Source organism: Medicago sativa, chromosome 7, assembly GCF_051527215.1.
Source record: "Medicago sativa cultivar Bolivia chromosome 7, Bolivia_mono, whole genome shotgun sequence".
In the NCBI taxonomy this organism is placed as follows: Eukaryota; Viridiplantae; Streptophyta; class Magnoliopsida; order Fabales; family Fabaceae; genus Medicago; species Medicago sativa.
In genome coordinates, this window is record NC_140755.1 from 91,613,733 (window position 1) to 91,638,592 (window position 24,860).

The 24,860-nt window shown below is 35.3% G+C and overlaps 1 protein-coding gene, 1 non-coding gene and 1 pseudogene across 2 annotated transcripts; 2 read left to right on the top strand and 1 right to left on the bottom strand.

The window, feature by feature from the left end:
• The first annotated feature begins 15,607 nt into the window (after positions 1-15,607).
• Positions 15,608-16,358, top strand: LOC146910221 (uncharacterized). Its single transcript, XM_085727589.1, has one exon. It carries the CDS (start codon positions 15,744-15,746, stop codon positions 16,302-16,304), a length of 561 nt encoding a protein of 186 aa, XP_085583715.1. The 5' UTR covers positions 15,608-15,743; the 3' UTR covers positions 16,305-16,358.
• Positions 16,359-18,676: 2,318 nt separating this feature from the next.
• LOC146910222 (uncharacterized) lies at positions 18,677-24,621 on the top strand (annotated as a pseudogene).
• On the bottom strand, positions 19,422-19,527 carry LOC146910223 (small nucleolar RNA R71). Its single transcript, XR_015020917.1, has one exon. It is a non-coding gene; the product is annotated as a small nucleolar RNA R71 (small nucleolar RNA).
• Positions 24,622-24,860: the final 239 nt, after the last annotated feature.

Genomic DNA, 24,860 nt, shown 5'->3' on the forward strand with positions numbered 1-24,860 from the left:
ACCGATCTCAATAGATTTAGAAAAAGCATCACAAATAAATAAAATTTGAGAATATAATATGACACAAAGAACCTTATAATGTATATGTACATGCATGTAGAATACATGTTTTAATAGATGGTTATTAGTTACAGTCCCGTCAAAGAAATATGTTAGTTACGGTTGATGATACTAAGCTCAAGTATTAATTTATAACAACTAAAGTGTAAAGCATGGCTAAGAATAATCTCTCCATCGCTATATAGTATTATTTTTCAAAGGATCTAATGAGGAGACTCCCACACAGTAAGTGTGGATAAGAGTGTGCTTGCAGATTCTAACATGGGCTTCAAGTTGCAACGTCAATAGTCCCACAACATTTTAAATCTTGTATTTATAGGATGACAAAAATATATATTTATATTGAAAAATTCTAAGGTGAAGTTAATCAATTGACTTTTTCGGTGAAGTTACCCTAAATCCAATAATAATGTGCCACATGTCATGTGTGCTGATTGTGGAATGGTATGTACCGTGTACCTGCTCAATATGTTCCACCGTAGACTAGCTTTTTTGAACCATCAGATTAAGCACCTCACTAGTGCTATTGTGTTGCCTTTCACACTATATTTATTCCCTTTCGCCTTTTGACTTTTTCTTCCTTCTATTTCAACAACACATTTATTCCAATTTATTTATTTATTTATAGCAAAATTACACTATAAATCCTTTATATTAAAATTTTGTTTTAATTGAAAATTCATTATTTTAATAAAGTTTAAATTCATTATTTAATAACGTTAAAATTTGTTTTTGGTCATTGCATATCTTTTTCATAACAATTTTGTTTTCGTATAATATCTATATCTCCTTGATCAAAAAATAATATCTATATCTTAAATCATTAGTTTCAACCATCAAAACAATCTTATATATCTCAAATTATGATTAGTTTGTATCAAATTATAAATTTTCATATTTCATTATCAAAATTATATGAATTATTTTTCCTATTATCTCTTGATATAGACTATGTTTTTGTAACACATTTGTCCTTTTTTCATTTTTTATTATAAAAAATGCTGAAATAATAGTTTTTTTTTAAAGGATGCTGAAATAATAGTTTTATTAATAACCTTATTTGTTAAAATATTTTTAATTAAAAAGATAAAGAAATTCATAAGTCATATGAATATCTTCATCATCTTCTTCCTTGATTAAAAAAAAAACCACTTAAATACACATCTAAATTGCTTAAACATCTTTACTTTGATCTTCTTCTAATCTCAAAATCCCTAAGACTCAATTAACCCCAAATGGTTCAAGCAATTCATTAAATTGCTTCTCAATTAACCTTGGTTAGCTTCTAGTTCATGGTTTCATGTTTTGTGTTATGTGGGTCTTCAACCGAGACGAACTAACCCATATGAAGGTTGAAGATGAAGTTAAAAAAAAAAACAAGAAAAAAAAAGGAATAAAAAGTGTGAAAAATTTAATTTTGGTGGCACATTAATTAATACGCAGATTCCTAAGCCAATTAATTGCTCAACTGCTTTAACTTTTCGTAGAGAAATTTCTAAATTGAAAAAAACTAAAGACAGTAGGAATCGAACCATGTACATGGTTGCACAAAATCGAAATTGTAATCATTGTGTCATCTATCTTTTTATGTCTAAAATCGAATATATCATATATGTAAGTATGTTATATCTACATTTTTTTTTCCATAACATCATTATTAAATATAATATTAACATAATATGAAAGTATTCAAAAAAAATATTTTTTGTTAAATTATATATATTTTTAATTTATATGCAAAACACCGTTAAATATTTACACTGCATCCGTTGCAGACTTTATATGTTTATATGCACGTAATCAAAAAAAATACTACAACCATTTATATGTTGACTAACTAGGTTTCAAATGTGATAGTTTGTCATATCGACTTACACCGAAGATTCCGATTTCCGAAATTCCAGTTGTTACTTTGTTCTCATTCCAATAAGGACATATTCAACGGTCTGGTTGATTATATTTGATAGCGTTAGTCGGTTAGGTCCATTTTGATCGTCGGAGCAATGTCCTTCCATATTGACTAGGTTTCTAATGGGATAGTTCGTCAGATCAACTTACATCGAAGATTCCCATTTCCAAAATTCCAGTTCATGCTTCGTCTCATGTCCTTCCATGTTAACTATTTTTACTGCGTCCATTGCGGATTTTATGTTTTTATATCTGCATAAGAAAAATTTTATATAACGATATAAGAAATTTGTTATGAATTATGATAAGATTTTAGTAAACCACGACTATTTTCGAAATATCAATACTAATGTCCACCGTTAAAAATCATGACTATTTTTAAATCATGACATCTTTGAAAATAAAATATATTATTATTACGACAGATCTATTTAAATATGTGTCTTTTTTATAAGTATCTTTTTTTTTTTAAGGATTATAAGTATAGATTTGTACTCTAAAGTATTCTTTTTTCATTTTTTTAAGGATTTTTGCCTGCCACTTTTGCCATATGTCCACATTACAAAATTTTCATCTTTATTGACATTGGATGGCTTGGTTTGAATAAATAGAGGGGCTTTTTTTTTTTTTCTCTTTTCAATCAAGCTTGGGAATTGAAAAATTACAGGATATTGAAGAATATATTCCTCAAGCTTCGACGGTATACAAATTACAATTGGTCACCAATTAAAGCATGAAATGGTCAAAAAGGGATTTCTGGGTTTTCCTTTTGAATGTGATAAAACCGAGATCTAGGTTATTTGGATTGAAATAATGTACTATGAAAATCAAGTTATATGCAGGCTGCCATTTTTTTAGAAATTTGTGAATTGGGATTTTAATGCCATAGAAATAGAAAGATGGAAAACGTATCAAAAGGGGGTTAAAAAAAATTGGGATTTTAATTTTAGAGTTTAGAAGAAGATGGAAATAAACAATACACATAAATTCATGCAATTTTGAGGTGGATTCTGGTGGATTTATTTTTTCGTTTAAGGAAGGAGATCATGAAGATCAGACGAAGAAGATGAATAATCATGTGATTTTAGAGTTTTATGATTTTCAATATAAAAAAAATAAAAAAATTATCCTATGTGGTTTGCATATCATCAGATTTTAATAGAAAACGAAAAAAGGACCAACTTGTGCAAGATTATAAAGATAAAGGACCAATATGAGAAAAAATAAAGATAAAAGACCAATCTATTACAATTAAATAAGATAAATGACCATTGGAGTAATTTTGCCTTTTTTTAATTATGTAATTTCTTTCTTTCTTTTTTGGATTTTTTTTCATATGAAGAAGATGAAGATATGATGAAGATGATGAATGTATTGAAGAGTGACATAGTGATTTGATAAAAATCTGGAAGGGAGAGAATATGTATAAATAAAGAAAAAGAAAGAAATATGAGAGAGATGAATGAGTGATAAAGAGGAGAGAGAATTGGAATTATAAGAAAAATCATGTGTAGAGGGTGTACCACAATAACATAGAGACCAAATAAATCTAACCGTTAAGATCTTGAAATAAACTTGTCTATGGTGGAACATATGAAGCAAGTGATCCATATTATAATTTGTCCCAACATCTGACGTGTCATGGCTTGAAATCTGATTGGTCCATTCAAACGACTTCACCGAAGAAGTCATTTACCCGACTTCTTTATAGAAGCTCCCATTTATATTATGATCTCGTGTACTTTTGTTAAGAGCTTATGCATATAAGAAATTAACAATATATAAAGAATTTCTGCTGTAGTTTTTTTTTTTGTCACAAAGTTTTGAGATGATAGTCATGTTCAAAAGATTGATAGATGATGGTTAGAGAGGCAGAGAGATATAGAGAAAGAGGGAAGGGTGTTAATGTCAAGGTTCATGGGGGACATAAATAGATTTTTATTTAAAAATATAAAGAGATTAATATATATATATATATATATATATATATATATATATATATATATATTTGTCGATTATATATGTTAAATAAAATGATCGGAATTTTGATGCCAATATATAAAATGACTATAGTTAGAAGTTTAAATAATTATAATAATTTCCTAAAAATAACCAAAATCATGATTTAGATAAAAAAAAATGTGCCCTGTAATTACTAAAATAAAAACTAAGATTGGATTCAAAGATACTTTTTTCTTAATTGTAATTTGTTAGAAAATCAATTTTCAAAGTTTGAACACTACCTCTATTTATAATATATTTTAGACATCCTTCAACTTACCAATGGAACGATCTCTTCCAGACAAGATACCACTAATTTGCATAAAAAAAAAAGGTTAATTAAACCAAAATGTCTACATTATTATATTATTTAAGAAGATAATGTTTCTAAGACAACTTTCAATTTTACTATAAATTTAACTTCTTTTTTCCTGATTTGCAAACGAAAGTACAAATGTCGTCTAAAATTCACACACATAAGATCTCGGTAAACATAGATATTGAACTATTTTACGGACTAAATTTACATATTTTGTTCCACATTCCGCATTCAAAAAGAGAAACATCTTATTCACTTTATATTGAACACTTTACAAACAAATCTTGTTATTCTTGATTAGATCGCTGTTCATGTGAGGCCAATACTTTACCCCACCATGCCATCATAAAAGTCTTGCTCTCTTTTCACCCAGAAAAAGAAGTCTTGTTCTGTTTGCGAATAAAACTAGCTTATGTAGTTATTTTTTTTTCGTGTAAAATAAGCTAAAATATACCATTAGTTCTTATTTCATTATATTTCTTCCTATTACATTGTTTTGCTTTGGGTAATTATATTCAAATAGGGGTGCGCATGAACCAACTCAACCTAATCAATAGTCTATGAATGGTACCAGGCTAATATATTGCATCATATGTCTTTTTTATCATTTTAGTAATATTGTGAGGAAATGCATCATCATATTCAATTTCACGAATCACCTAAAATAAGTGATGATTTGGCAACGAGATGGATGATTCTCTGAAATGGATAAATGATTCGTGACCCATAATCTAAGACTTTATGTCATTTTCTGTTTAATAATTTGGTGCAATTTAAAAATATAAAGAAAGACAAAATAAAATAAAAGGAAACCACATCCAAAGATTCTTCTGATGGCTTGAAAACTTAGGAAATTGATTTCTACAAGCATTAGCATCGTCAATCATGTATAGAGATCACGAATATGATTGATTGTCATTAAGAAATTATAAAGGGAGCGTCCTATTTTAAAGGAAACTAGATTATCATACAAAATATTACAGTAAGGTTTTGATTAAACTCAACCTATCTATCTTAGTTTATAGAAAATCTTTATAAACTAAGTTAACATTATGAAACCACGCGGGGGCAGGGAAAAGTACATTAATCATTTGCTGAGCAGCTAATTTTTATTTTTGTTGGTGGTGTACAAGTCAATCTAAGCCGCCACTATATATTGAACTTAATTAATGTTAGGCAATTAAACTTAACATATAATCTGAGTACATTAAAACAACAATATATATATATATATATATATATATATATATATATATTTTGGTCTTAAAAACAACAACAATATATTTAATAATATGGTTTGAGTTTTTTAAATTTTGTTTATTTACATGTTATCTCAAAACATGAATTATGATATAACATTGTGGTGCAACTTAATCTATGTAATCGACCCAACTTAATAGATAAAGTTTGGTTGTTATTGTATAAGTTCATCTGGTAAAATAATTTTATAATAATGTGAAGACAAAAAGTTCAAAGATAATAACTGAATTTAAATTTTTTCTTAAATAAAGTCTCTTACTTATATCTAAATTCTATCATCATTTAGAAGGTGTATATTAACAATGGGCATATTTTCATTTACTTTTTCCCAAGATGTATATTAACAATGTGCGTATTTTCAGTTACTTTTCGCTAAAAAAAAATCAATTACTTTTTTTTAACAAAAAAACATTATAGTTTCTCTTTCCCATAACACTTTTCAAGTCCAAGAATCTAGCAATATTTGGTCGCTAGCTGAGCATAGTGTGGCCAAATTAAAGTCATGAAATTTACAACAACAAAACAAATATAGCCACAAAATCTTTCGTATGAAAAGACGTTTGTTATTTTTAAAAATAGAAACCACCAATTCTCAATTATATGCGTCCGTCTTTATAGGAATGCCCTATCATGGGTGCTATACCAAATGCTAGTTGAAACATTTATATTTTATACCAAATGTTAAAATAAGTAAACTCAAACTACAATAAAGAAATAAAAATTGCAATGAAACAGTAAAATAAGAATAACCTAAAAATAATTTCAACGGGAAAACCAAACAAGGAAATAACCTGAAAGAGGATTGGAAAAAATATTAGACCAGGTTTGAATAGATGATTGGCCTCAAAAATAGAAAAATTCAAAAACACAATCTTGCCCAATAATATAAATTATTTAAAAACAATATTGGTTTTTTTTCCAAAATAATAGATTGCATGATGCTAATATTCATCTTCTAGGTTTTAGGTGAATGCTCACCAAATTTTAAAAAAAATTGCACGATGCTATATATAACTTTCCAAATTTTGACATCCCAAAAAAAATAAAACTTTCTAAATTTTCAAAAATGTCATCAAGTGAATGATCACGAAATTTAATTTTTTTTAAACCAATTTTTTTCCTCTGATCTAACCATGCTTAATTAGTACTACTCATTTCCTTAATTTTAACACCATTGAATTTGTAAAGGAATATCTACTTTTTAAATGAAACTTATATTTAGTGGGACATATATAATATAAATCATCCCTAAAAAAAGTAATATAAATCATGTTTGAGAATTATTATTGCAAGTTCTTTCCTCCTTACATAAGAGAGTTAGCGTAGGCTTCTCAAAAGAGAAAACAAACCAAAAAATAAAATAAAAATAAAGAGAAAGACAATTAGACCAATGTGATATGAAGCGGCTTATTCATTTAATGGTAAAAAAACAATTTTGTGCATGTTGCATGAGTTGTATCCTTATCAATTTAATCAAATTTCATTTGTCCAAACAAATTATTGATTGGCTGCAAAACATTACTATTATTTTATTAAAATTAGCCATCGCATTAAATTTTCCCTCCTTATGTCTCAATAATGGAGATAGGAAAGAGCAGGAAGGTTGCTATCACTGAATGTATACTTAGATGCCGTGATCCTTAAGTTAGGAATTATAATTAAAATCGATTGAGACATAAACATAGTAGTACGTACCATGCAATTCAGCTCCCCTAAGGTAGCTATATTAATACAGAGTATTAGACTATAGTTAGTTAGAGTGTTTGAGAAACTTGGTTAAGAGTTAGTTAGAGTTAGTTACACAACTAAACTCTATATATATGAACACTCATGTATCATTTCAATCATCTTTTATCAATTCTAGTTTACTCTACACATGAATACACATATGCTCTCTTTCTAGCTGATCACTATGATTTTTATCCCTGGGATTCCATGATTCATAACACAGAGTTACATAGATAAAAAAAGAAAATGTTTGATTTAATTTCATTGGATGCTCAACAACGTTGTGAATTTAACAACCAGATGGAGAAAGAGTTACGATAACCCTTATGAGTGATTGTGTAGTGTTAGAACTTGGAAACAGACACACTCACACCCAATAGTGTCTGGTTGTCAACAATTTATGGACAATATTCACAACATGAACAAATTATTGGAATTAGATTCTTATATTATTGAAGAAAAAAAAAATTAATCATGGAATGATCATGCTATTTGGCACGTGTATGTGTATTTACCTCAAAGTTATATGATTGATATTTCCTAAAGTAACACAACAACAACCACATCTCAAAGGTCTCTACTGTCTCATTGCTGAATGGGGATGGTGAAGTGAGTAACCATGGGGTAAGAGTAGCTTTGTGGGGTACGTGCATATAAAATCAACCATGGGTGTGGTCAGGGCCGTCCTTGAGAATTCGGAGGCTCGGCTCAGGGAATGAAAAGAGGCCAGTGATAAAATCAAAACGTATTTTTTTTAAAAGAGCAATAGATAATATAAAACGAGTTTAGGCGAATACCTTAAAAAAGAGTCTTCGTTCGCACCAAAACGAGACTTCCTACCATATTTACTGAAGCAAATTCATCAATCAACTCTTCGTATTGTATATTTGGTGAGGTTAGACATGTAAGATTATTAAGAGGTCAATTTGGTGATAATTATCTAGAGTAGATAATGTGGCAACACTAATGCTTCTTGTTCACCACCTCTGTTCTTGTTGCCTTGGATTATGAACAAGAGCTTGAGACTGCAAAGAGAAGTTCTTCAATTGAGAAAAACTATGAACTTCCTAATGGACAAGTTATCATAATTGGGGATGAGAGGTTCCGTTGCCTAGAAGTCCTTTTCCAGCCATCTATGATTGGAATGGAAGTTGCTGGAATGGAGATATTAAGGGGGCCTAAAAAGCAATACTCATTTTTTTTATTGGAGGATACTATTACTACTACTGGGTATAAAAAAATTGAGGCCCATCCTTGAGGGAGGCCCAGCTCGTTTGAGCTGTTTGCACCCCCTCAGGGACGGCCCTGGGTGTGGTACATGTAGCTTAATGGATACTCAAGGGTAATATAAACTGATAATTTAATTATCCGTTAGTTAATGGATACCTAGACATATTTATATCTTCAAATATCTATATCCGATAGTAAATAAGTAAATTGTTAAAATATCCTGTTACCTTTGTATGGGTATAAATTTTTCACACGTGAAAAACACCATAACGTAATTTTCTAATGAACCTATGGTAAAATTAAAGTGTTCATCTTCATAACTTCATTACATTAATAAAAAGTGTTCATGTTCATGAAGCAACTAATGTTAAAAGCTACTCCATGGTTGAGCATAGACTGGAAAGAACACCACGTCTTCACATACTTCATTCCTTAAAATACGCTGACGGAGAAATTGTGTGTATTAACACACTAGTGTGTGCTTTCTAAGTAGGATTGAAGTCGTTTAATTTTTAAAAATACATATGCATCAAACTATATATAAACTTTTTTAAAGCATATTATAAAGTTCCAAAGTTTGATTCCTTAAGACATGTATGGATAAAATTTAGTTGGACTTTCATTCTCAAAATGGATGTTGAGTCCAGTTCAAGTAAACTGTATAATTAGTACGAGGTCATTATCAATTTCATTAAGGTTAGCATACATTAAATTTAAGATTAGCATGCTTTCATTTGAGAATGAAAAACCCTTCTCTTCCTTAAACTTCGATTATCAGAAAGGGAAAGAGAAAGAAAACACCAGCAATCAAAATGCTCAAGCTTTTATTTTTTTATGGCAGAGTATATATACTATTTATTTATTAAAACAACTCTCCCCTATAACTCTTAAACCTTCATAGAATTTATAAGATTTCATAATGTTTTATGAAATTTAACTCGGAGCCGTTCCAAGAGTTTTACGGGTTTTAGGTATAATATAATAAAAAAAACTCTTTATATAATACATCATAAAATTTATTAGTTCATTGTTGTGATTTTATTACCTCTTCATTTCGTTTTCCCCTCAATTTTCACTATCAAATAAATGTTTTTTTTTTTGCAACATATGAAAATACATCAAATATTCCACAGACACCAAAACAAAATAATACCGTAGTAGCGAACAATAGCACTTACGAAGTTGACTGGAATTTTAGCACCTGAAAAATAGAGACTGAAATTTTAGCATCTAAGAATAATAGCACCAAAAAAGTAAAAGTATATCAACACGTAATTAATTAAATTTTAAACTTTTGGATGGAAAATTCCCCAATGTTAAACTCATAACAATAATACATGATACAAAATTAGTGTTAGACTTTTTGGAGGAATCATATATAGAAAAACTCCTTTGTATGCTAGAAGTACATCATTCCTCTTTTTATGTTATAAGCATCTCTAACAAATTTATTATGATGATACAAAATCAATGTTAGACTCTTGTTAAAAGTGTACCTTCAACGGTGAATTTTAGCACACTTAATAACTTATATCAATAATTTTATCACCCTTATGATAAAAAATTATCTCATTGAAATTGATGAGACACATATTATTTTAACGGTTGATATCTCAACTATGTTGGTACCCTAAAACATTGTATGTCAAATAAATAAATAAAAAAATAAACAAAAAAAGTTGAGTGGGCCACATGATCATAAATGTGTCTCACATCGGTTTCATGATCATGAATATGTCTCGCATGATCTTGCATTATCAAATTCAATTCTGCAATCATTTCAATCAATTTATTTTTTTGGAACCTTTAAAAGACAAGATTAAGATTAATTTCTCTAGTATGCCCATTCTAAACTAAAATATAATTTGTTTTGTTACGAAAATTATCCCAATTTCTTGGATAATAAATATCACCAATATTTTTTTATATTAGTGAGGCACATAATTAGAAATAAAGATCTCAAAAAACTATCACTAATTTCTTTGATAATAATTTTTTTTGCACATTATAAAGAACAACCAAATTTTTTTATAGGGAGAGTGTATATCGAAATATTTATGCTATACGATGGAATATATAGTAAATCGTGCCAACCACATTAACAAATTTCAGCCCAGCCATCATGTCAATATTTGGGACCTTTTGATGAACGTTGATGTATATATACCCCCCCAGCCCCATAAACCAAATATTTTTATATACATCCTCCCAGGTAAATATTTTTTTTGGACCCCTACCGACATGGATCCTAAGCCGTATGAAGGTATAATTTTTTGGGTTAAGTCTCGTATTGTGGTTGCAGACTTAAGAGAACATGGTTTCCAGGTGCTTTGTGTGCTATAATTAGTCTTCTAACTTTAAAATTATGTCGTCCAAAGGTAGTGGTGAAAATTTAAACTTCAAGAACTTATCTTATGCGGAAGGTAGTGGTTTAATAAAACCGTTTTCTGAAGGTGAGGTGAAAGCTGCAGTATGGGATTGTGACAGTTTCAAAAGTCCCGGTCCGGATGGGGTGAATCTTGGCTTCATTAAAGATTTTTGGGAGGAGGTAAAAGGTGATGTTATGCGTTTCATATCAGATTTTCACAAGAATGGCAAGTTGTCAAGAGGTGTTAATTCTACTTTTATTGCTTTTATTCCAAAGGTTGACAGCCCACGTCGATTGAATGATTTCAGACCTATTGCTTTGGCGGAGAGTCTGTACAAAATTTTATCTAAAGTGTTAGCGAATCGGTTACGACTGGTTATTGGTAGGGTGATTTCAGAGATGCAGACATCATTTGTGAAAGACAGACAAATTTTAGATGGAATTCTAATTGCAAATTAGGTGGTCGATGAGGCCCGCAAGATGAAAAAAGAGTTGATGCTTTTTAAAGTTGATTTTGAAAAAGCGTATGACTCAGTGGATTGGGGGTATCTGGATGTGGTTATGTATAAAATGGCATTCCCGGTGCTATGGAGAAAATGGATTAAAGAATGTGTGACAACTGCAACTGCATCAATTTTAGTTAATGGAAGCCCTACTGGGGAATTCTCTTTTAAAAGGGGTTTGAGACAAGGAGACCCTCTTTCTCCTTTTCTTCTTTTGCTAGTAGCCGAAGGTTTGAATGTAATGATGAAGGCGGCAGTGGATAATAATTTGTATTTGGGCTATGAGGTTGGCGCTACAAACTCGGTCGTGGTGTCTCATCTGCAGTTCGCAGATGATACATTATTGTTGGGATCTAAAAGTTGGGCAAATGTGCGAGCGTTAAGGGCAGTGTTGACTCTGTTTGCAGAGATGTCAGGTCTTAAGGTGAATTTCAATAAGAGTTTACTGGTTGGTATTAACATTGGAGATTCTTGGTTGACTGAGGCGGCATCAATTTTAAACTGTAAGGTTAGTAAAATTTCGTTACTGTATCTTGGTCTCTCGATTGATGGTGATCCTCGAAGGTTAGCTTTTTGGGAACCTGTGTTGTCTACTATTAAATCCAAACTATCGGGGTGGCAGAGTCGCTTTCTATCTTTCGGGGGCCGGTTGGTTCTTCTCAAGTCTGTCCTGACCTCGCTTCCTGTCTATGCACTTTCCTTCTTCAAAACTCCATCAGGTATAATCTCTTCCATTGAATCTATTTTTTTTAAAAAAAATTGGGGAGGGAGTGAGGATAACAGGAAAATTTCCAGGATTGCTTGGAGCTCTATTTGTTTACCGAAGAAGGGTGGAGGGTTGGGGGTGAGACGGCTGAGGGAGTTTAATTTAGCTCTGCTTGGTAAATGGTATTGGCGGATGTTGGTGGACAGAGGAGGGTTTTGGTATAGAGTGTTTGTAACGCCCGTCGTAAATTATTTAATTATTTAGAAATATATTTATATATATTTATATGATTTATGATTTAAGTGATTTATGAGGTTTACGTGATTTTATGAGAGATATATGATTTACCTGAAAATTATGTGATATATGCGATGTTATGATTTTTAGAGATGTTATGAGGTGTTGAGACTTATTTTATTATTTAATAAAATAAGATATGAAAATAAAATAAAAATATTAGAAGTTGGGCTGTGAGGTGAGATGAGTAAGTTTAGAGGTGAGTAGAGTAATGTGGAAAGATAAATAGGGCAGACATAAGTTAGAAACAGAGTACGTACGTTTTTGGAGAAAAAGGGAGAAAAGTCAGAACAAGGGGAGGGCTGCGATTTTCTGCAATAACCAGGTAAGGGTGAGACTAACTTTCAATATCATTAAGGGTATGATTCTTAGAAGTGGATTTAGCATGATTAGTTGAGTTTTGGTGAGAATTGGGAATTAGGTTTAAGACCGATTTTGAAGATTGAACCATGAAAAGATGTTAGATTGATGCAAAATTAGTGTACAGACCTTAGATATTACCTAGGGTGATAATTAGATGATATTTGGATGAAAGAATCATGAAGATAGGTGAAAAGTTGTGATTTTTAGGTTTCTGGCCGTACTGACATTCATCGCTCGCAACTGCGAGCAGTAACACTCGCAACTGCGAGCAGTAACACTCGCAACTGCGAGCTAGGAACCATCGCTCGCCATTGCGAGCAACACAACTCGCAACTGCGAGTAACCCGTAACGCTCGCCATTGCGAGCAAAGTAGCTCGCCGTTGCGAGCAAGGTCTCTAGGAGTTCCAGGGAGCACGTTTTGCTCGCCATTGCGAGCAAAGTTACTCGCCATTGCGAGTTAGGCTGTTAGTTGCCCAAAATTGTTCCGATGCTATCCTTTCGCACGTGTAGTCATGAGTTGATCTTAGAAGTAAGAATGAGGGTTGTTTAGGATACTTTCAGAAGTTCCAGAAGTCTGTTTAAGTGACTGAGATTAGTAGTGATGATGTATAAGTATTATTTATGATGCTTTATGATGATAAGTTGATATTGATTCATTCCCTTTAATGTTGATATGTTATTTAAGCACTGTTACATGCTGTAATTGTTGTTGGTTGCTGCTGTTGACTGTTAATGTCTTGAAGTTGCATGAGTCGGTCTAAGTTGCAAGAATTTAAGGAGTTGTCCATGATTATGGAGTTGTATAAGATGTTCACGTTGTTGTCTAAGTTGTAGGAAGATTGAGTCCATTGCATACTCATTAAAGATGGGGGCTTTAGGCCCGGCAGCTTTATGCTCAAACTACGTTGGGGGCTTTAGGCCCGGCAGCTTCATGCTCACTTGTTGAAGAGCCTAATTATGCTCATATATGTTGCTGAATGGTACCACATGCATTTGCATATCAAGAAGTTTCACGATGGTTTAAGTTGTTAAGAGTTGCATTGTCAAGATGAGTCGTGTTGTCGAGTCAAGTGCTAAGTTGAACATGATGTCTTATGTTGATTATAAGATGATAAATGATTATTGTTATTGACGTTTATGATGCTCTGACGATGATGTTTGTTTATGATTTGATATGATGCTAATTGATAAATGTTTGATAAGTTAATAATGTTTTATGTTGTTAAATGCATTTTGATGAATTTTATGCTTAATTTATTGACTGTGAAATCTTGATAAGTGTCAAAAAAGTGTTAAATTCATGTTATATTTTAAGCACTTTTTGTTGCTTGCTTTGCAAGTAATTGAAGGAAAAGCCGAGAAATAAGCGTTAAATGCCTTATTACGCTTTAATTATCATTACTCTATCCTTTTGTGCAGGAATTAGCCTCAAGACATTGATCAAAGACCAAAATCATGAAAAAGTACTATTTGGGCAGAAGCTGATCCAGGAGGCATGCAACTCGCACTCAAACTCGCATCTGCGAGTGCCAATGCGAGCAACTCGCAACTGCGAGTTAGGGCGGTTTGTCCTCCTCATTTATGACGTGGCAGCTTATCATTGGTCCAGAGAAGCAACTCGCATCTGCGAGTGATGTAGCTCGCATCTGCGAGCTCAGGCAGGGCAGACCTCTATAAATAGCCCACTTGCTATTCCTTGAAGATATTATGTTGGGATTATCTTAGATATTCTTTTTCTCTTAGTTTTAGCTTAGCTTTTCATTGTAATTCTAGAGAGAAATAGGGTAAGAGCAAATAGAGTGAGAATGATCTTGGAAGTTGGATCCTCATTCCTTTGTTGAGACATCACTAGGTGTAATGAATCCTTCCTTTTCAATTCATCCTTGCATGGCTTCCATGATGATGTGTAGCTAAGCACCCTTTGTTGGGATGTGAGGTACTTGATCTTGCTAACATGTAATCCTTTTTATCTTGCAAAGTATGTTTCTAGCGTTTATATTCAATATAGTTGTTGTTCTTGTTGTTAATGCTTTTGGATGCTTAGTCAGGCTGGACACGGTCGATTAAGCCATCCGATCGACTTTGTTATCTGTTAAATGATTTTGTCACAAATGTTTAGAAGATACGTTAGCAATAACTATGTCGTTTTATGACACGATCGATTATGTTATCTTTTGAATGATTTGATCATGAATGTTTAAGGGATACCTTAGAGTAATGATATCACTTTGGACACGAAGGATATTGTAGAGCTAGAATGACAATCTATCATAGGTTATATCACTCTTGACAAGTTTGTAGATCTTTGATAGTCACCTTTAATCAAGAACTTAATGCTTTTGGACATTTAATCAGGCTGGACACGGTCGGTTAAATGATCCAATCGACTTTGTTATCGTTTAAGGGATTTGGACACGAATGCTTAAACGATAATTGAATTGATTGTGATAATATTGGTTATATAGCTAGAATTCGTATGGATCATTAGGTTATGTGTGACGCTTGGTTAAGGAACTCTACTCCTAACAAGTTTCAATCCTTATTAATCTCATCTTTTTACTTTTGCAATTTAGTTACCATAGTTGTAAATTAAACAAACAATCACCCTTTTAACTTAGAATGATATTTGATGTTAATCTATCCGTGATGTCGCACTAATCCCTGTGGAGACGATACAAATACTTATCTTGTTTTTGATGCAAAACTACATTCATCAAAATGGCGCCGTTGCCGGGGATTGGTGTTTAGATATCATAGATAGAACGATTGATTTATCATTTTAAGCTTTTGCACATAATCCGTCAATATTTTTCTTTACTTTATAGTTGTTACCACTAACCCCTCTTTGATAAACAAAGAAAAGTTTCTTGTTAGTTGTTTCCGTTTCAGATCATCACCTAGACAATATCATAGCTGATCATGGTTACATCAACTTCTACATTCCACCCGAGTATGAACCATATCAACAGCATCAGCAATATCCTTTTGAAGATGAACGAATGACCAATGTGGAAAATACTTTGAATATCTTCATGCAACAATCCATGATAAACATGCAAAATACCAACCAAAGATTGAGGAATTTATCAATCCAATTGGAGATGATTCAAGCACAAATCATGGAGAACCAATCCAACATTCAATCCACTCATGACGGAGAGATTGTTGAAGAAGGTGTTGTTCAAACTGAGGAAGACACAACATTAGAAGTATGTGGTGAACTAGAGAATGCAATAGAAATAGAGCCACCACATGAACCGGAACTTCCTCAACAAAGGTCATATACTGAAGAGACCAAAGCTGTTGATAATGGAGAAGAGATGAAGGTGACTGAGAAACAGGAGCGGTTACTTAGCAAGGAAGAAACATTTGAACAAAAGGGGAAGAAAGTGAGCAAGGCTGAAGTTGACCGGGTCATTGATGAAATTTGTGCCTTGTTCAAATCAAAGTTAAGGAGGACATGGACTCCACATCATCTGTACTTAAAGTTCATGGAATTCCTCCCTAAGCGAAGAAATACAAAGGATGATGTATTGTCCGTCTCATTTTGGCCACCCTAACGAAAAAGGCGTCGAGCTAACGACGTTAAACAAGCGCTTGTTGGGAGGCAACCCAATTTTATAAGTTCATTTACTGTTTTAATGCATATTAGGTATTAAAGTCATGTGTATGCATCAAATCATCCAAAAAAATAGAAGTTAAACAGAGAGCAGAATTCTGAACTGTCCTAACGCGCAACTGCGAGTAAAACAGCTCGCATCTGCGAGTAAACTGGTCATTGACCATGTTGACTACCAATTCACTCGCAACTGCGAGTAAATCTGCTCGCAACTGCGAGTTAGTGCAGTTCTGACTGTTTGCTTCTGCTGTTTGCTCATTTTAGCACATTGACTTAAATTTTGTTTTATTAGTACTTTGTTTTATGTTGAATAATGTGTTAGCACTTTTGGCTGATTAAGTATTTCATTTTGTTTTATCATGGAAGCTTCATTTGTATCACTCTTGCTTCATTTGCAAGTCTCAGATGATTGGTAATGATACATAATTATGCTTAAAAACGCAAAGCCAAGGTACAAGTTTCCAGTTTTTCTAGGTTTTTACTCGAATATGAAACGAGTACTTTGTGCAAATTTCATTTCATTTAGTTTTCCGCAATAATGTGTTTATTTGTGAACCACTTAGTACTTAACCTAAATGTGAGGTATCTTCAAATTGTACTATATGTTGGAGACCAATAATCACCGTCTAACTTGTTTTTGTTATGTTAAATCCAATAATTGTTCTGAATTGTATGAAAGCATGGAAAGGATCAAGGCACATTTTTGTTATTGAGCGAAACGTACTTGACCACAAATAAGCCTACCTTGTGAGAAGAGCGAGTATTTGCTAACCCACTTGAGCCAAATGAATCGGAGTCCTCAATTATGAACTATCAATTCATAAGCTCAATGCTTGATGAATTTGCCCTTAAAGTTTTTGAAATCCAGTTCATTCTTGACACACTTTAGGACTCTGGTATGATCTTAATTGTTGAACCCCAAACCTTCATCGTTTAATTGTCCCTTTTGCCTTAGAGTAAAGGAAAATTCAAATAGGGTGTATTTTGATTCAAGTTGGGGAGAGAAGGTGGATGTAAATCTTATGTCAAGTATCTTGGTGAAATTGTTTGAATAACCTGACAACATTGAAGTGCATATACTTAGTTTGTACATTTAAGAAAAGAAAAGAAAAGAAAAAAAAAATAAAAGAAAAAAAAAATAGAATAAGTTGTCAAGGTTATTGGTTATTTTGTTAATCACCAAGGGTTTGTAATGGTTGGTAGGGAAGATTTTGAATTTTAATCGTTGATACAAGGAATGTTCCTCTTTGATAGGCTTTTTAATCAATTGCCCCACATATGACATTTCTCTTGTAGCCCGGCCAAGTTATAACCCTAGAAAGACCTTTTGATCCATGCTTATGTGCTTTTTGAAACGATATTTGGATGGACACATAGCTTAATCAGGATGTTAGCATGATTGTTGGATGTGTGTTCATAACCCTCATTCATATGATTTCAATTGTTTATTTACTTTCCAAAGAAGTGTGTTAGGTGTGGTTCGTGAATAATTGTATTATTGTTTTGAACTATTTGGCATGAACATTGTACATAGGACTCATCTCATATTAGTAGTAGAATTCTAAATTAGTTGGAAACTTAACCTTGCCAGCGCATTCACTTTTGAATCATTCATCTGAGAAAGACTTCAAAGCCTTTTGTACTTGTGTCTTGTCATTTACTTGTTTGATTTTCATTCCTTTGCTTGAGGACAAACAAAGAGTTAAGTTGGGGAGAGTGATAAGTGTCAAAAAAGTGTTAAATTCATGTTATATTTTAAGCACTTTTTGTTGCTTGCTTTGCAAGTAATTGAAGGAAAAGCCGAGAAATAAGCGTTAAATGCCTTATTACGCTTTACTTATCATTACTCTATCCTTTTGTGCAGGAATTAGCCTCAAGACATTGATCAAAGACCAAAATCATGAAAAAGTACTATTTGGGCAGAAGCTGATCCAGGAGGCATGCAACTCGCACTCAAACTCGCATCTGCGAGTGCCAATGCGAGCAACTCGCAACTGCGAGCTCCCTTACTCGCAACTGCGAGTTAGGGCGGTTTGTCCTCCTCATTTATGACGTGGCAGCTTATCATTGGTCCAGAGAAGCAACTCGCATCTGCGAGTGATGTAGCTCGCATCTGCGAGCTCAGGCAGGGCAGACCTCTATAAATAGCCCACTTGCTATTCCTTGAAGATATTATGTTGGGATTATCTTAGATATTCTTTTTCTCTTAGTTTTAGCTTAGCTTTTCATTGTAATTCTAGAGAGAAATAGTAACCTTCGTTTTGGTCTCTACTTGTCCATAAATTAATTAAAACCTATTTTATTCCGTGCAAATTCCAAGATATTTTGATCTCGCCTTAGATAAACACAGTAACAGCGAACTTCGGTAGCTGTTAAACTGGTCTCAGTGGATACGATACTTTTTATACTAAAACCGACATAGCCGTACACTTTCGGCCCTGTCAAGTTTTTGGCGCCGTTGCCGGGGACCAATTTTTGGCAATATCGCTACTCCGTTGTTACACCGTTTAGACTAAGGCCCTTTTATTTATTTAAAAAAAAAAACTTTGCATGCGAAAAACCCGAAGTGCCGAAAATCTAGTCAGCTACGTTGACGAAATTGAGCGCTATTTTCGAGCTAGGCGCCGATTGTTATTCGATACCCCGTCGCAGTCTGAGACTCAATCAGAAATGGGCGACAACAACAACGATGACCGGCCACTGAACGATTTCGCTGTGCCCTCTGAGGAGGAACCTCATACGAGCATTGTTCGCCCTGCCATTGCGGCGAATAACTTTGAGCTCAAGCCCTCTTTAGTGCAGATAATTTAGCAAAATCAGTTCTCCGGAAACCCAACGGAGGACCCGAACTTGCACCTTGCTACCTTTGTGTGGTTCGCTGAGACGCTGAAAGTGAATGGCGTCAACCCTGAAGCCATTCGTTTACGTTTATTCCCTTTCTCCCTCAGGGACAGAGCCAGCGCATGGCTTAATTCCCTGCCGTCAAATTCCATAACGACATGGAATGAATTAAAAAAGGCGTTCCTCGCTAGGTATTTCCCGCCGAGCAAAACGGCACAATTGAGGAACCTAATTACCTGCTTTAGGCAGACAGACGGAGAATCGCTCTTTGAAGCGTGGGAGAGATACAAGGATCTTTTGAGAGCTTGCCCGCATCATGGGTTGGAAAAGTGGCTGATCATCCATACCTTTTACAATGGTCTCCTATATAACACAAGGATGACTATCGATGCTGCTGCGGGAGGAGCTCTAATGAACAAGCCGTTTGCTGAGGCTTGGGGCCTGATCGAGGATATGGCCCAAAACCATTACCAATGGGGGAGCGAGCGTGCTCTAGCTGAAAAAGGCCAGCCCAAGGCAGGGATGTATGAGGTTAGCAGTTTTGATCATCTGAGTGCTAAAGTTGATGCGCTATATAAAAAGATAGATAGTCTAACCATCACTCCACCTGCCCCCGTGGCCGCTGTGGCCCCTAACTGTGAGATTTGCGGGACACCTGGACACACTCCTACTGAGTGTCATCTGTTAGTCGGTACGGACCAGGCAAACTACGCACATGGGAACCCATACGGGCAAAGAAATTCTAATTTCCCATTTAAAAATAGTAATCCCACCTATGCGCAAAATCTTGCACCCATTGCACCCCCTGGTTTCCAAGGTCAAAGAGGAGCCCCTGTTGCTCCTGTAAAGTCTAACCTGGAGCTAATGATGGAAAACTTCGTCATGGCTCAATCCCAATAGAATAAGGAGTTCCTGAATCAAAACATTCACACAAATGAAATGATTAAGCAGCTTGCATCTAAAGTTGAAACATTGGCCACCCATAACAAAATGTTGGAAACGCAAATTGCACAAGTGGCCCAACAACGAACAGCTGCACCTTCAGGAACTTTCCCTGCGCAACCTCAACCAAACCCAAAAGGGGAGCTGAACGCTGTTACCCTACGTAGTGGAAAAGAGTTAGGGAACCCTAATGAGAGGGAAGGCGCTGTGAAAGAGTCGGTGCCTACTGAAAGTGAGGAAATCTTAGAGAGAAAGGAGGGAGTGGAGGAAGAAAAAGAGAATCCCTACGTACCTCCACCCCCTACAAACCTCCGATCCCATTCCCTCAGAGACTTGCTAAGTCAAAGATTGAGGGTCAGTTTAAGAAATTCATGGAGCTCTTGAAGAAGCTCCAAGTAAATATCCCTTTCACAGAGGCAATTACTCAAATGCCCTCTTATGCCAAGTTTCTAAAAGAAATTTTGACAAATAAGAGAAAAATCGATGACACAGTAGCACTCACCGAAGAGTGTAGCGCTATCATCCAAAATAAGATGCCACCCAAATTAAAAGATCCAGGGAGTTTTTCAATTCCTTGCGTTATTGGCAACTACGTCATCGATAAAGCGCTCTGTGATTTGGGTGCTAGTGTGAGTCTTATGCCCCTTTCCATCTGCGAGAGACTCAACCTTGGAGAGCTAAAACCGACCAGGATGTCTCTACAACTGGCTGATCGATCTATCAAGTACCCGGTAGGAATACTGGAGGATGTACCGTTGAGAATCGGCCAGTTGTACATTCCCACCGACTTTGTGGTAATGGACATCACTGAAGACTCGTCTATCCCAATCCTCTTAGGCAGACCTTTCCTAGCTACGGCTGGTGCCATCATAGATGTAAAGAAAGGAAAACTTACCTTTGAGGTCGGGGATGAAAAGATTGAGTTCATCTTATCTAAATTCATGAAAAATCCCTCCATTAACGACACGGCTTGCTTAGTCGATATAATTGATGAATGCATTAAGGAGCATGCGTCAGGACCACCTCCCACTGACAGAATGGATGTGTCCTTGACTGAAACAGAGGAGGCAAGCCCCCATCAAGAAGAATTGGATGTAAATCCGGTTTATCAAAATGAATGCCTCACCCTTCTTCCCGCTCCGACTCAAGAGCAGCCGAAAGTCGAAATGAAAGAGTTACCTAAAAACCTTAGGTATAAATTTCTAAGACCTAACCGACCAGTCATTGTGAGTGCCGACTTAGGAGAGACTGAAACTGAGAAATTACTTGCTGTATTAAGAAAATACCCGGAAGCTATAGGGTACTCAATTGATGACCTCAAAGGTATTAGCCCTTCAATTTGTATGCATAAAATTTTACTTGAAGAGGACTACAAACCCTCTAGAGAACATCAAAGAAGGCTGAACCCGAACATGAGTGAGGTTGTTAAAAAAGAAGTACTGAAGCTTCTGGATGCAGGGGTGATATACCCCATCTCTGACAGCAAGTGGGTGAGTCCAGTTCATGTAGTACCAAAGAAAGGAGGGATGACAGTGGTGAAGAATGAGAAGGGAGAGTCTGTGGCCGCACGTACAACCACTGGATGGCGTATGTGTATAGACTACAGGAAATTGAACAAGGCCACAAGGAAAGACCACTTCCCTCTCCCGTTCATAGACCAAATGCTTGAGCGCCTAGCTAAGCATTCCCATTTTTGCTATCTTGATGGTTACTCGGGATTCTTTCAGATCCCTATCCACCCGAGTGACCAAGAAAAGACGACCTTCACATGCCCTTATGGAACATTTGCCTATCGGCGAATGCCTTTCGGGCTATGCAATGCGCCTGCCACCTTTCAGAGATGCATGATGGCAATCTTTGGAGATTTCCTAGAGGACATTATGGAAGTCTTCATGGATGACTTTTCAGTATGCAGGCCAAGCTTTGAGGGTTGTCTGAGTAATTTGGACAAAGTTCTAGAAAGATGTGTAAAAGTCAACCTAGTGCTGAACTGGGAAAAATGCCATTTCATGGTAAAGGAAGGCATAGTCCTCGGACACGTAGTGTCAGAACGAGGAATAGAGGTTGACAGAGCAAAGATCGAAGTGATTGAGAGGCTAACACCTCCCACCACAGTGAAAGAAGTCCGAAGCTTTCTGGGTCACGCTGGTTTTTACCGGCGTTTCATTAAGGATTTCTCTAAGATAACTAAGCCTTTTACAGGCTTGCTCATGAAGGACGCAGAGTTCATCTTTGATGAACAATGCCTTGCGTCTTTCCACAAGCTCAAGCAAGCACTAATCTCCGCACCTATAATGCAACCTCCAGATTGGAGTCTTCCCTTTGAGATTATGTGCGATGCGAGTGACTATGCAGTAGGTGCTGTCTTAGGACAACGGAAGGATAAAAAGATGCATGTGATCTATTATGCCAGCAGAACCTTAGATGAAGCTCAAATAAATTATGCTACTACTAAGAAAGAGCTTCTGGCCATTGTCTATGCTATTGACAAATTTCGATCTTACTTGGTAGGTTCGAAAATTATTGTCTACACTGACCATGCCGCCATAAGGTATCTGCTGAGTAAGAAAGACGCAAAGCCCAGGTTGATTAGATGGATTCTGCTACTACAAGAGTTTGATCTTGAGATTCGTGATAAAAAAGGAACAGAGAATGTGGTAGCAGACCATTTGTCTAGGTTGAGTGACCTCAAACGAGAGGAGTTACCTTTGGATGACTCTTTCCCTGATGATAGGCTGATAGCGTCCGCAAAGATTGTGGCACCCTGGTATGCTGACTTCGTCAACTACCTTGCCGCTGGGGTCCTACCCCCAGACATGGACTATCAGCGGAAGAAAAAGTTCTTCAATGATCTAAAGCAATATTACTGGGATGAGCCCCTCCTTTTCAAGCGAGGCGCAGACGGTATCTTCCGTCGTTGCATTCCAGAGGAAGAGGTCGAGAGTGTCCTTACCCATTGTCATGCGTCCCCCTATGGTGGGCACGCCAACACGTCCAAAACGGCCTACAAGATCCTCCAAGCAGGACTCTACTGGCCTAATATCTTTAAGGATGTCCACGCGTTCGTTGCGAGATGTGATCAGTGCCAGCGCACCGGTAACATCTCCAAAAGGCATGAGATGCCACTTAAGAACATCCTAGAGGTCGAAATCTTCGATGTGTGGGGCATTGACTTCATGGGACCCTTCCTGTCCTCCATGGGAAACCAATACATACTCGTCGCAGTTGACTATGTGTCAAAATGGATCGAGGCCATCGCCTCTCCTACCAATGATACACGAGTTGTGATTAAAATGTTTAAGAAAATAATCTTCCCTAGATTCGGAGTCCCAAGGCTGGTCATAAGTAATGGTGGATCTCACTTCATCTCGAGGCAATTTGAAAATTTGCTTCAGAAGTATGGAGTGAAGCACAGAGTCGCAACCTCGTATCATCCACAAACAAGCGGCCAAGTGGAAGTCTCTAACCGAGAAATTAAGTCCATCCTTGAGAAAACTGTCTCAACTTCTAGGAAGGATTAGGCCGCCAAGCTTGATGATGTACTCTGGGCTTATAGAACTGCCTACAAGACGCCTATTGGGACTACACCTTTCAAACTAGTCTATGGGAAGTCTTGCCATCTTCCAGTGGAACTTGAGCATAAATCCTATTGGGCTATTAAAGCCCTTAACATGGATTACAAAGCCGCCGGGGGAAAAAGGGTATTAGAGTTGAATGAGTTAGAAGAGCTGAGATTAGACGCCTACGAGAATGCCAAGATTTACAAAGAAAGAACAAAAAAATGGCATGACAGGCGTCTAATCATGAGAGAATTTAAAGAGGGGGAGCTTGTGTTACTGTTTAACTCCAGGTTGAAATTATTCCCTGGGAAGCTCCGCTCTCATTGGTCCGGGCCATTTCAAGTGAAAAAAGTTATGCCGTCTGGCGCAGTCGAAGTGTGGAGTGAATCCACCGGCCCATTTATTGTGAATGGCCAGAGGTTAAAACATTACACCTCTGGAGAGGATGTTGAGAAAGGCGTTCGTTACGCCTTAACAAAACCCTGAAAGCTGAGTAAGGTGTCGAGCTACCGACGTTAAATGAAGCGCTGCGTGGGAGGCAACCCACAGTTTTTATTTATTGACCTTATTTTTATGTTTATTTTTTGTTTAAGAAATAAAAAGATCATTCAGAGTTGGCAAGGATAGGTGGCATGACCCAAAGGCAAAAGAAGAAAAATTTTGGCAAGGATATATGGATGATTCAGCATCATGGGATGCCCCTAGATGACGATTGATCTGCTAGGTAGTGGCTTTCCTTTTCTTTTATTTTTATTTTTATTTATTTCCATTGAGGTCAATGTCAGTTTTAAGTGTGGGGGAGGAATTTCCCACCTTAACAGTATAAGTCTTAATTATCGAGTCAATAAAATGTGTAGTTTTTGCTTTGTTGTCTAATTCTCCCGTTTTATGAACCAATAAAATTTCAAAAATAAATAAATAAATAAATAAATTTAAGGCTGAGTTCGATGATGACTTTATGCATGTAAACACCCTTTCCCTTTTTAAGTTTCACTAAACTCATATCATGTTTCAATGTGAAAATTCTCTTTTTGAGAAAAGCACAAAGTTGCAGTCTTTGAGTAAGTGTATGAGTAGGTATTTTAAGGAGCACGTTCAAACTTTAATGGTAACTTAGACCCTTAAAAGTCTTCAGAGTAAAAGTAGTATAAGTT

Bases quoted from the DNA above. Each gene is read 5' to 3' on its own strand.
- LOC146910221 (XM_085727589.1), top strand. From the start codon at position 15,744: ATGACCAATGTGGAAAATACTTTGAATATCTTCATGCAACAATCCATG.